This window comes from Ictalurus punctatus, chromosome 17, assembly GCF_001660625.3.
Source record: "Ictalurus punctatus breed USDA103 chromosome 17, Coco_2.0, whole genome shotgun sequence".
Classification (NCBI taxonomy): domain Eukaryota; kingdom Metazoa; phylum Chordata; class Actinopteri; order Siluriformes; family Ictaluridae; genus Ictalurus; species Ictalurus punctatus.
In genome coordinates, this window is record NC_030432.2 from 25,302,919 (window position 1) to 25,316,293 (window position 13,375).

Sequence of the window (13,375 nt, forward strand, 5' to 3'; positions counted from 1 at the left end):
AAAATAAAAGCAGTAGTTTTGAGTCGCTTACCGCACACTGCTTTCTTTTACTTCTTATTTTCCCTCTCCCTCAGACAGACAGACAGACAGACTGGGTGCAAGGATGTGTGTCCTGAAGTCCGCGCTCGCGCTGGCCTGCCTCGCTGTGTTGGTGTACGAGGGCGCGAGCTCACCGGCCGACAGATGCGGGGTAAGAAAGTGCACGCGCGCGCACGGGAATCACGGTATATATAGTTATAAAGTGCATGCTGATTGTTTTAAATGTCATACACTGAAACGTCACATTTACTTCAAATCTTATTATTATTATTATTATTATTATTATTATTATTATTATTATTATTATTATTATCATAGCTGTTATACTAAACGAAAATGTTTTTTGTTTTTGCTTTTTGTAATGTAGCTTTATTTCCATCAGAAAACACATTGACCTGAGTTAAGGTAATGTTACTTTAGTAGTGTTGCAATTATTATCGCAACGATCTAATCAACCAATCAGCAAGCAGCATGCTCTTGACCGGTTTATGTTCACATCAAACATCAGAACAGGGGAAAATGTGATCTCACTGACTCATGATTGTTGGTGTCAGACGGTCTGGTTTCAGTATTTTTTAAATACAGCTGATCTCCTGGGAGTTTCCATGCACAGCAGTCTCAGAGGTTATATAGAATGGTATGGAAATAAATAAATGATAATAATCTACCCATTGAGGAAAAAGGAAACACCTCGTTTGGAATGACAGGAATGCTACATTAAATCAAATAACCACTCTTTACAACAGCTGTGAGGAGAAAAGCATCGCAATGAAGAGATGGTGAGTGAGTTGCATTACGTTAAACAATAATACAACTGATGGTGTTAGACTATTTGGATCAAAACTTCTTGGAAGTGCAGGATTTGACCACACATGGTGTCATGGAGGCAGGAAATAAACATCAGTCAGGCCCAAACCTGTTCCAGCATGTGACACAAAGTGCACAAAGCGAGCTCCATGAAGACGTGGTGTGTGAAGGTGTGGAAGAAAGTAGAAGACCTTGAGTGTCCTGAACAGAGCCCTGACCTCAACCCCACTGAGCACCTTTGGGATGAACTGGAGCTTCCTTACAATCACATCACCACCTGACCTCAACCTCACTAACGCTCTCATAGCTGAATGAACACCGCAAATCCCCACAGCCACGCCCCAAAATCTAATCACTACTGAACATCAAAGTGGCAGAGCTTACTGTAAAACATCAAAAGATCTGGCTAGCACTAGTCATCTGCAGATTATTATCATTAAGCTGTTTCCTTTCAAATAAATTGGGTCAGAGAAGCTCATCCCTTTATTTTGGATATACTCATATGACATATGGAGAATGGGATCCTCGTTTATCTATCTATCCATCAGTCTGTATATCTGTCTCTTCACGTTTGAGTAAACACCTAATAATGTAGAAGAATAGAATAAATAGAAAAGTAATAATTCTGTATAAGCATGGTGAGCCTGGATTTAACAGTTTATTATTATTATTATTATTATTATTATTATTATTATTATACGAGTTATAGAAACGTCTTTATTAAGGAATGTTTTTATGCCACTTAGCGGTGACTCGCAGGGACTCATCACTTACATTCGGGAACTTAATGTATATGCATGTGTATTCTGTACTTTAAAACATGTCCATGTCAATGTTGTAAGCCAGTGTCATAATGGGAGTCTGTGGAGGCGGATGCAAATGCAGAACTTCTTTTATTAGGGAACCGAAACAGGGACCAGGGAAACAGGGACCAGGGAAACAGGGACAGGAAGCAGAACAGAGAACTTAAATAGGGTAACTAATCAAGACAAACGACAAACAAGTGAGCATGAGTAGTACAGGAAATAAGGGAGACAACAGAAGAAGTTCTTCAAAGACAGTCAGGGTGCCCTCTAGGGGCCCAAGATGGACCTGCCCCTGGGGGCCATGACAGTCAGTCCGTCCAGGATTCTGTGATTTTGCGATCGCAGAAATTAACAAAAAATCAAGCAAACTCCGCAATATTCTGAGAAACCTGCGATTTTTCACAATTACAGCAGATTGTCCGCAGATTTGGGCCAAGACGAGTCATGTAACATCATCCCAACGCGCATTGGTGCGTTGAACATGAGTACAGCTAAAAGGTCTCATTTTCCAACTAACATCACTGTGCAATTGCAATTTTTGTCAATTCAAGTAGTTTTTCAGCTAAACAAGCACAAAAAACTCAAGCATTTTTGGCCGCAACAATCACAAAAAAAACCTCTGCAGAATACTGTACAGACTGTGTAAGTTCTCTACTATCTCAATGCCAAGATTTTTTTTTTTTTTAATCATTCAATAAAGCTTGATTTTAAAAAGGAAGAAACACGTGCCATAGGATTGGTGTGAACGTAGGATAAACATTAAACCATGAAATAATCGTGAGTAATGCTTTATAACTAATGGCAGTAATCACGTCTAATGTAACTGTGGTGTGTGTGTGTGTGTGTGTGTAGGTACTGGGGCAGTGTGTGCAGGTGAACTCCAGTAGGAGCGCTGATTCTGTGACCGTGTCTCTGTACTATGAGTCTCTGTGTCCCGGCTGTCGGCAGTTCCTGGCGTTGCAGCTCTTGCCGACCTTCATCATGCTGAATGAGATCATGAATGTGGAGCTCGTCCCGTACGGCAATGCTCAGGTACTGAAGTTATTAGTAGCGCATTCGCTGTACTATAGCCGTTACTATAGAAACAATAACGTGTTGGAATGAGCGCATTAATATAAACCTGCGCGACTGTCAGCTGCTGTTAAAGAGAATTAATCACCACCTCCTGACCAATCACAATCCAGAATTTAACAGCGCTGAGTTCTCACTAACCCCCGGTTCTGTGTGCTGCAGGAGCAGAAGGTTGGAGAGAAGTACCAGTTCACTTGTCAGCACGGACCAGACGAGTGTCTGGGCAACATGATCGAGGTGAGACAGTAGAAAATGATCAGGATGCTAGAAAGGCGGAGTCAGTGATGTCATTACAGGTGTGTTCAGCTGGATGAACAGTCATGTAGTGTGTGTGTGTGTGTGTGTGTGTGTGTGTGTGTGTGTGTGTGTGTGTGTTGTGGTGTGATGTTAGGAAGTGAGTAGTAGATCACATTAACAGCTGGTCCACAGTGTAAATAAATGAATTACACTGATGAATGTTTTGTGTGTGTGTGTGTGTGTGTGTGTGTGTGTGTGTGTGTGTGTGTGTGTTCAGACGTGTGTGCTGAATAAGCTAAAGGGTGGTGCTCAGTATGCAGTGATTTACTGCATGGAAGCGGCCGCGGACGTGGTGAAGGCGGCGGAATCTGTAAGTGTTCATTATCACTGAATGTACACCTCTGCTCTGACCGGGGACTGGCCTGCAATTTAATCAGAAATAAACAAACCCGACTGGGATTGCCTTCAATCTGACTCGGACTGACTTCCTGTAACTCGGACTGGCGTCTGTTGGACCCACACTAGACTCAGTGGAATGCAGATTAGCCTGAAATTAAACCTTGGACAAATTAAGTTGACTTCACTGGTCTCAGCCTGACCCAGATTAATTTACTGTTCTCAGGTGGACCCAGAGTAGCCTCAGATTTAATCTGGAATAAACTAACCCAACTGGGGCAGGCCTCAATCTGACTCGGTCTCATTTAATGTAATCTGGGATAAGCCCTGACCTGGCCCTGTCTGATCCTCAAGTGAATGAAAATTGGCCTCATATTTAACCTGGAATAAATGATTTGTGTCAGTATGACCTGGACTAGCCTTAATCCAAATCATACTGGCATCAGTCTGGCATCCATCCACGTTGAACAATGATTGAGGTTTCTGTGATACACATCTATCACACATTCCCATCATCCTCTGCGTATGATACAGGTTCTCTATCATAGCGGTCAGTTCCTCACTGCAGTGTACTGACGGTCTGTTGTTTGTCCTCAGTGTCTCGCCCTGTTCAGCCCAGAAACGCGCTTCGGTGACATCATGGCATGTGCGAACGGTGACGAGGGAAACCAGTTAATGCACCAGAACGCCAAGAAAACTGCCGCTTTACAGCCACCGCATCAATACGTGCCGTGGATCACCGTCAACGGAGTGAGAACTATTATTCTCTTCATCCGACACCGTTCTTTAATCTTTCTTCTTTAATCTGTCACTTCACTTCCTGCATCATGATTATTATCTGTGTGTTTACAGGAGCACACCGATGACCTGCAGCAGAAAGCAATGGGCTCACTCTTCCAACTCGTCTGCAGTCTGTACAAGGTCAGTGACAGAGAGAGAGAGAGAGAGAGAGAGAGAGAGAGAGAGAGAGAGAGAAATGAAAAGAAAGCAGCATAGAGGGACAGGCAGATTGATGGAGAGATGGATAGATTGACAGAGGAATGGTCAGAGGGAAAGATGGAGGGAAAGGGGACAGGACAGAGGGGACAGAAGGAAATTCAGAAGGCAGATGGAGGGATAAACAAATGGAGTGGCAGAAAGATAAAGGGACAGAAAGACACAGCAGAGGGATGGACAGAGAGACAAACAGCTGGAGAAACAGTGGGTCAGAAAGAAAGATTGAGAGAAATTCAGAGTAGCACATGGAGGAACAAAGAGAGATGAAGAGAGACTGAGATGGAGAGAAAGACAGAGTGATGGACACAGGGATGGAAAGAGAGAGAGAGACGGACAGAACATTAAGATTTAAAGTTAATTTGCTGCTGGATGGTGAGTGTTCCTTGCTGGACTGTGGTGTTTATTAATGTGTGTGTGTGTGTGTGTGTGTTACAGGGTCAGGCCCCGGCAGCGTGCACTCTCGGACAGAAGGTGGTAAAGACAAGTTACTGCTGAAGAAGTTTAAATCTGACTGTAATCCTGAATCATTAAATCATCAAATGATGAATGTAACGCAGTGGTGATTTTTATACACGCTGTTCACTGTGCGAGTGTGAACACTAGAGTGAATGACTGACTTTAATAAAACAGTTTTTTAAACATCAGTCCAGTGTCTTCATATCATTATTATATAAAGAGGTTTAATCAGAGACAGGAGTGTGGATGCTGAGAGTACATAAAACACACAGAGAGATGGGGAGAGAGAGAGAGAGAGAGAGAGAGAGAGAGAGAGAGAGAGAGGTTAAACAAGGACACAGAAAGCCTTGCATTTAAAAACTGTTCTGCAAACATCATATGGAAAAATTCATTTGTTCAAAAATAATATTTACACATTTTAAACAATTTCTGAAATGCATTATTATTATTATTATTATTATGTTTTTCAAACGATGAATAAAGAAATGGGATTAAATAAAGAATGAATAGATTTATTCACAATTTGATCTGTTTATGGAACTACACTGCGTGTAAACAGAGATTCTGAAACGTTTTAAAATCAGAATTTAATTAGAAACGACGGTCACTCATTTGAGTGAAATTGAGTGCGAGTGCGCATGCGCAGTGCTGTAAGGGATTAATCGCGCTGAGCTCTTCACACGGAGGCGAGGGAGAAACACTGCTAATGAAAAAGTAAGCAAATATCTTTTATTTATGGAGTAAACCCTTATTATTATTATTATTATTATTATTTACCTCCTGGTGCCTTGTTAATACAGCAGCACGCGTTTCTCTGCTGTGATTGGCTGATTTAATTCACCTGTCAGCTGATTGGAGTAGAATCTGCGCTGTTATTATTCATCTTGTTATTGTTGTGATTCACAGCTGACGGATTTCATGTCGTTCATGATGGAGGTGTTATTTATAAATGTAAAAATCAGAGAGAAGTGAATGCAGGGTCAAGTTATTGTTGTGTGTGTGTGTGTGTGTGTGCGCGCGCGCGAGTTTCTGGAATAATCTAAATCTGATTGAGTGGATTAAGGAGAAGGATAAAGTGCTTTAAAGTGACGACACGGAGGACATCTAGTGTCCAACAACATGAATACTAATCACAGTTTTACTGCTGCAGAGAGAAAATGTGACTTCAAAACATTTATACACGGAGACAGAGCAGTGGAATGGTTTATTCCTACTTTTCTTAAGAAATGTATTTGTAATGAATCTGTATTTAATTGAAACCCTCTCAGAACTAAAGGTACTAATCTATACTCCTTGTCCTACCATCAAGGCGACATGTTTTGTGAACTATAGTGTGTATACTGTACCCAGGGAAGCTTGTGTGGTGTTTATTTAACTAGCTTTTCGAGTATTGTGTACCTGGAGTGAACAATAAAACAAAACATTATCACAACACTTAGACATTTTTACAATACACAATATACTGTATATCGTGATTAACAAAACTTAATTACTTACCTGGAAAAACAAATAAATTCTAATAATTAGCACAAATGTTCAATATCTAATCAACTTCTTATAATCAGAGCATCACAGTATTTGAAAAAAAGGTGTACTGTGACACGATTCCTCATGATATCGATATTATATCGTCATATCACCCAGCCCTATAAACTTATGTACCTTACATTGTATTAAAATATAGATATTAAAGTTAGAAAATGTATCTCCTTCATGATCAGTAAAAGGTTGCATTTGGTATCTCTAGATACTGTACTGAGACTGTATACTATCTGTGTATATAATACATATTTTTCCAGTTGCTTCTAATAATGTAGAAAAAAAATCATCCGCTGTAACATTATGTTATAATTAACATAGATTTCGGCATTAATTCAACACATTTTATTGCAAACGTAACTTCAAAACCAAGGGCCTGAAGATAAAGAAAGTAAACATGATAGCTTGACAGAAAAGTATGCTACTAAACTAGATTAAAAATAATCTGCGTGCTGATAGAGATGGTTATGAATTCCGGATTTCCAGAATTTCCTGCATTTTTGAGGATCCTGAGATTATTGTAATAAATGTAAACATGTACAGATATTTCTAGGCTGTTTTAGTTGTTTGTTTGTTTTTTGTTTTTTGTTTTTTTTTTTAAACAGATTTAAAAACTTTACTCATTATTTTTCATTGTTTAAAACACAAAAGCTTTAGATAACGAGCCACACTACAGAGTTTGTAGTGTTACTTGGAACTGAAATGGACAACATTATTTGTCATGAATCTGCAGATTCAATCAGTAGCTACAGTTTTGCAAAATTGATGTTCAAACAAAAAATAAAATAATAATAAACCTGTGAAAATTAGTTCTTAAAAACATATAATGGTTACAGCCTCATCTTTTTATCTTCTAATGAAGAATTGCATCATTAGTTTCATCATTTGGTCAATAGCGGAGTTTATGACCGTGAGTTTATTGCTCTATTTTGCCCCCTAGTGGAATTACAGAGAGTAGCGCTTTCTCCATTTAAATTCGGTTCATGTCCACAAGATGATTTTAATTAAGAACACGGATTCTGAGGTGGTTTTCACACTGGTACGTTTCTGTCGTCTGAATCCGAGTGCGATTGTTCTCTGATTGTCGTCGTCATCGTTTAAAACACATGTGCAGGTTATTGTACTTGCTGAACAAATGCAGACCCGTGTACGAATTGCGTATACTTTCACGGGAATCGTGACACAGTTCCAGTGCAACAGAACTCGCACCACCTCCTACAGGTAGGCTCGGGTTCGGTACCGCGGTGTGCTTCCCGGTCCGCATGACAGCTTTCAAATGACCAATTTTTCAAACCGCCAGTGTGGAAGCTCCATAAAAGAATTTTGTGGCCCGGATTAGAACCTTTATCTGGCTGGTCCTGGCCCATGGGCTGTATGTTTGACACCACTGCCCTACACTCTATACCCTACTTGACTATGTAGTACCTGGATGTTTGTTTGTAGGGCGGTAATGTCTCAAATCAACACTGAGTTACTGTGCAGTACCTCGTGCCATTGTTTTGTTGTTTCTCTCCCAGATGGCATCAGTTAATGAGCCTCATTACGGACACAGAGACTCTGTGGATCAGAACTTCGATTACATGTTCAAGATCCTGATCATCGGGAACAGTAGTGTGGGAAAGACCAGCTTCCTGTTCCGCTACGCTGACGACTCGTTCACGCCGGCATTCGTCAGCACGGTTGGCATCGACTTCAAAGTCAAAACCATCTACAGGAATGACAAGAGGATCAAACTGCAGATTTGGGTAGGACGAGCACGAGAATGATTTACTCAGTGAGAGTCCTCAGAACAGGAGCTGGTAGACGTCAGAAACACAGTCACAGGAACTGGTAGACCTCAGTTCCTGCTCCAATCCTGGTAGATCTCAGGAACACAGGAGCTGGTAAATGTCAGAAACACAGTAGCAGGAAATGGTAGACCTCAGGATTGGAGTAGGAACTGGTAGTCCTCAGGATTAGAGCAGGAACTGGTAGACCTCAGGATTGGAGCAGGAACTGGTAGACCTCAGCACTGACATAGGAACTGGTAATCCTCAGGATTGGAGCAGGAACTGGTAGACCGCAGCACTGACATAGGAACTGGTAATCGTTAGGATTGGCGTAGGAACTGGTAGACCTCAGGATTGGAGCAGGAACTGCTAGACCTCAGGATTGGAGCAGGAACTAGTAGATCTCAGGATCCAGAGCAGGAACTGCTAGACCTCAGGATTGGAGTAGGAACTGGTAGATCTCAGGAACACAGTGCTCTGTGGACTGGAATACATTTTGTATTATCTCTGAAACTAGGGGTGTGTGTGTGTGTGTGTGTGTGTGTGTGTGTGTGTGTGTGTGTAGGACACGGCTGGACAGGAGCGGTACAGAACGATCACTACAGCGTATTACAGAGGAGCAATGGGCTTCATCCTGATGTATGACATCACTAACGAGGAGTCATTCAGTGCTGTTCAGGACTGGTACACACACACACACACACCTGTTGTCAATGGCAGACCTGATTATTAATATCAGTTTGTTTCATCATAAAGAGAGTAAATCCCTTTCTCACACTGTCTAAATGTGTGTGTGTGTGTGTGTGTGTGTGTGTGTGTGTGTTCAGGTCCACTCAGATTAAGACGTACTCGTGGGAGAATGCTCAGGTGCTCTTAGTGGGAAATAAGTGTGATCTGGAGGAGGAGAGAGTCATCACTTTGGACCGAGGGAGAGAATTGTCACAGCAACTCGGTCAGTTATACACATACACACACACACGACATTGTTAAACATTTATTCTCTTTACAGAAAACTTCACCATATCAACAATTAAACACGTTTATTAATCTGTCTGTTATTAGCGAAGCATCCACTGTACACGTCCCTGTGAATGAGCTGTTACTATAAATCTTTGATCTCTGGGTTACACCTGTGAAGACTCAATTTGTTGTTAAAAAGGATAAACCAACATGAAGAACAGAGAGCTGTCTGTGGAAGAAACGCGAGTCATTTTGAAGCAGAGAACAGAGGAAAATCATTATGAATCATTGCACAAACATTGGGCGTAGCCAATACAACAATTTGGAATGTTCTGAAAAAGAAAGAAACCCCTGATGTACTAACAACCGGACATCAAACAGTTTGGCCAAGGAAAACAACAGCTGATGACGAACATTGTGAGAGACATTGCGAAACCTAAAAACAACAGTCAGTGACGTCACAAACAGCCTCCACCAACCTCCAAGTTCTGGAACCAAGATGAACCTCTACCAAAGTGATGAAAAGGCCAAAGTGTGGAGAAGGAAAGGATCTGCTCATGATCCAGAACATACAAGCTCATCTGTGAAGCATGGTGGAGGTAGCGTCATGGCTTGGGCTTGCATGGCTGCTTCTGGAACATTCTCACTAATCTTTATTGATGATGGAACTCATGATGGAGCAGCAGAACGAATTCAGAACTTTACAAGAACATTCTGTCTGATAATTTACAGAGTACAAAATACAAATGTATTCAAATGAATCAGGAGGAACTTCATCATGCAGCAAGACAATGATCCAAAACACACTTCCACCTCAACACAGGACTTCATCAGGGGGAAAGTGGAAGGTTTTAGACTGGACAAGTCCATCACCAGACCTTCACCCAACTGATCAGCATTTCACCTCCTGAAGAGGAGACTGAAGGGAGAAACCCCCCGAAACACACAACTACTGAAAGAAGCTGCAGGAAAAACCTGGAGAAGCTTCACAGAAGAAGAACCAGCAGTTTGGTGTCAGTGAGTCGCAGGATTGAGGCAGTTACTGCACGCAAGGGATATACAACCAAATATTAAGTGTTTACTTTTACTTTCTCTTCCTATATTTTTGGTCTTATACAAAAGGTGTAGATGTCTAGATGTAAATATGAGGAAATGAAAGCTGAAATTCTTTTGATCTCAAACCCAAATGTCTTCGGTGTACAGCACAAAAAACTGAATTGGCCTCGCCATTCCAATAGATTTGGAGGGGACTGTATGTTCCTGATGACTTGCTAGCTAGCTTAATAACTCTGAAGATCCAAACTTTAAGTACTTTAAGTACAGTAAATAATTGCACTTCTTTACTTCCCACCTCTGACCTCAGCCAATCAGAAAATAAGGATGGGCCAGAAATACAAGACACGCCCACATGCTTACACAACACAAAGGAGTATGGTTAGGGTGGTAATACTACCTACAGTCATGGCCAAAATTATGCGATCACTATACATTTGTTCATGAAAACAGCTATAGAGCATGCCAACAACAACAACAGCAACAAAATCGAGTAAATATTATTTACTGCTTGTTTAACGCGTTGTTCACATACCGTTGTCAGTTCTTAGTACTTGCAGTGAAACCCCTTGTTTCTTATAACTGTCTCAATGCGCCGAGGCATCAACCTAGCTAGTTTCTTGCAAAAGTCCGGCTTTATCTCATGCACCCAGACTTCTTTGATGCACTTGATCAAGTCGGCTTCAGAACTTGGATTGCGCTCAGACACCTTCTGCTTCATTACTGTTCATACATTCTCGATGATGTTCAAGTCTGGACTACTTCCTGGCCATGGTTCCAACAGCGGAATGTGGTTCATGGTTAACCAGGATTTGACAGCCTTTGTGCCATGACACGGCGCACCATCCTGTTGGAAGTGGCTGATATTGTGAATGTTGATGAAATTTGGCAGCTTCTCTTTCAATACGTTCAGATACACTGTTCCGTTAATTGTTGTGTTCTTTGGCATAATCCAGTCCTGCATGCCCAGAACCGGATACTGCTCCCCAAATCCTAACTTTCGGGGCCTGTTTCACTGTTGGTATGATGTACTTCGGGTTATGCCTTTGCTTTGGTGGCCTTCTCATGTGCCGACAAAAGCTGTAGAACTGAGTAAAGGTGCTTTTGTCTGAAAACACAAGAGACCAACTCACCTTGCAAGCTTTGTTACAGTGAAAAACTATAAATTATTATTTAAAAAAAACACAACTTCACAACAGTCGCCACGAATACCATGCAATATTTGGTGAAAGAAGCACAAATGGACACAAAATAGCCCAATAGCTAGCCCAAACTGAGGTAAACCTAATTAACTGTGAAAAATTGCATGAAATTGTTGGTGATCGCAAACTTTTGGCCATGACTGTATGCTCTGACTTTTGATGCTGTGTGTGTTTTTCAGGTCTGGGGTTTTTGGAGGCGAGTGCGAAGGCGAATGTGAACGTGAAGCAGACGTTTGAGTGTTTAGTGGATGTAATCTGTGAGAGAATGAAGGAGAGTCCGGACACACTGACAAACAGCAGCGTTCCTCAGGGGGCGGATCTGAACAACCACCCACAACGCTCACACAAAGACTGTGCATGCTGAACACACACACACACACACACACACACAGCATACAAACATGTACAAGACCAGAAACAAATGATAGCAAGGACATTCTTTTGAGAATACTCCCAAATGATGCTAGGAAACATTTAAAAATATCACCATGAAAAAGCTAGCTAGCTTTCATAAAATTCCTGAAATAACATTAGAAACAATAAACTAACGTCTCAGAAGAAGAACATCTCAAAATAAAACTAGCTAGTGTTAAAGAACATCCCCAGACAATACAAGCTAACTAACCTTATAGCTTTGTTGAGGGATTTTACAATATTTTCTAAACTGGATGTCAAAAAATATGCAAGAAATTTCAGTTTTATTAATAAATATATAAATAACACAGTATTTTAACAGATCTCTATTAATGTCTATTTATGTGTTTGTTTAGTAGCTATGGCTGCAGTGGAAATCAGTGTAATATTTATATTTGTTGTGTCTGTGTCACCAAGCAACAACTGTAAAGGATATTTATGTACAGATTTATAAATATAAAACCAAATTTTAAGTAAAGTTTATTCTGCTGTAATGTGTTTTGTAAAGTTATATTTCCTCGTTAGGAATAAATATGTTTAAATAATTTGTATTTTTTCTATTTCTCTGATTTTTAACACACACTAACTTTACTGTCAAAACCGAGGGAACACTCCACAGGAGCAGACTGCACTCGCGCAGAAGACAGCTGCAGTACATTGTGGAGTCACCAGAGGGCGCCAGAGAAAGCGCGCGAGAGAGACGAAAAATATATGCAAATGAATAAAATATACGATTATATTTTTGTTTATATATTTATAATATCCGTTTCTATTAATTACTGTTATTTTTGTTTTTAAAAATCCAAATAAATAAATGTAAAATATCAAATACCAGTTTTGTGCAAGTGCCACTATCTTTCATATTATTTTAATTCACCAATTAATTATTTAATAAATGATTAAATAAATAATTTCATAAAGTCATTTGTTCATTAACTCTAACAACAGAAATTATTATTATTATTATTATTATTATTATTATTATTATTATTTGTAGTAGTAGTAGCAGCATTTCAGGACAGTGTTATTATAAGACTAACAAAAACAAGATGCCTCTTATCCATATCCTATTGTGTTTTTATGAATTTACAATTTACAAATAAAATATTTTGGTTTAGTGGTTAGCACGTTCGCCTCACACCACCAGTGTTGGGGGTTGGATTCCCGCTGCTGCCCTGTGTGTGTGGAGTTTGCATGTTCTCCCCGTGCTGCAGGGGTTTACACCGGGTACTCCGGTTTCCTCCCCTAGTCCAAAGACATGCATGGTAGTCTGACTGGCATGTTTAAAGTGTCCGTAGTGTATGAATGTGTGTGTGATTGGCACCCTGTCCAGGGTGTACCCCACCTTGTGCCCCATGCTCCCTGGGATAGGCTGCAGGTTCCCCACAACCCTGTAGGATAAGCGGTATAGAAGATGGATGGATGGATGGATGGATGGATGGACGAATTGAATTGAATTAATGAATACATTACTTTGTGAGAAATACTCCGGTTTCCTCCCTCTGTCCAAAGACATGCATGGTAGGCTGATTGGCGTGTCTAAAGTGTCCGTAGTGTATGAATGGATGTGTGAATGTGTATGTGATTGTGCCCTGCGATGGATTGGCACCCTGTCCAGGGTGTACCACGC

At 40.7% G+C, this 13,375-nt stretch overlaps 2 protein-coding genes across 2 annotated transcripts; both read left to right on the plus strand.

The window, feature by feature from the left end:
* Nucleotides 1-4,996, plus strand: LOC108278070 (gamma-interferon-inducible lysosomal thiol reductase). Its single transcript, XM_017491215.3, has 7 exons — nt 1-190; nt 2,505-2,684; nt 2,886-2,960; nt 3,238-3,330; nt 3,954-4,106; nt 4,209-4,277; nt 4,788-4,996. The coding sequence occupies exons 1-7, from the start codon at nt 104-106 to the stop codon at nt 4,845-4,847; spliced, it is 717 nt and encodes a 238-aa protein (XP_017346704.1). The 5' UTR covers nt 1-103; the 3' UTR covers nt 4,848-4,996.
* A 342-nt stretch (nt 4,997-5,338) lies between these two features.
* Nucleotides 5,339-12,258, plus strand: LOC108278073 (ras-related protein Rab-3A). The gene is made up of 5 exons (XM_017491220.3): nt 5,339-5,522; nt 7,865-8,092; nt 8,682-8,800; nt 8,944-9,068; nt 11,511-12,258. The coding sequence occupies exons 2-5, from the start codon at nt 7,865-7,867 to the stop codon at nt 11,693-11,695; spliced, it is 657 nt and encodes a 218-aa protein (XP_017346709.1). The 5' UTR covers nt 5,339-5,522; the 3' UTR covers nt 11,696-12,258.
* Nucleotides 12,259-13,375: the final 1,117 nt, after the last annotated feature.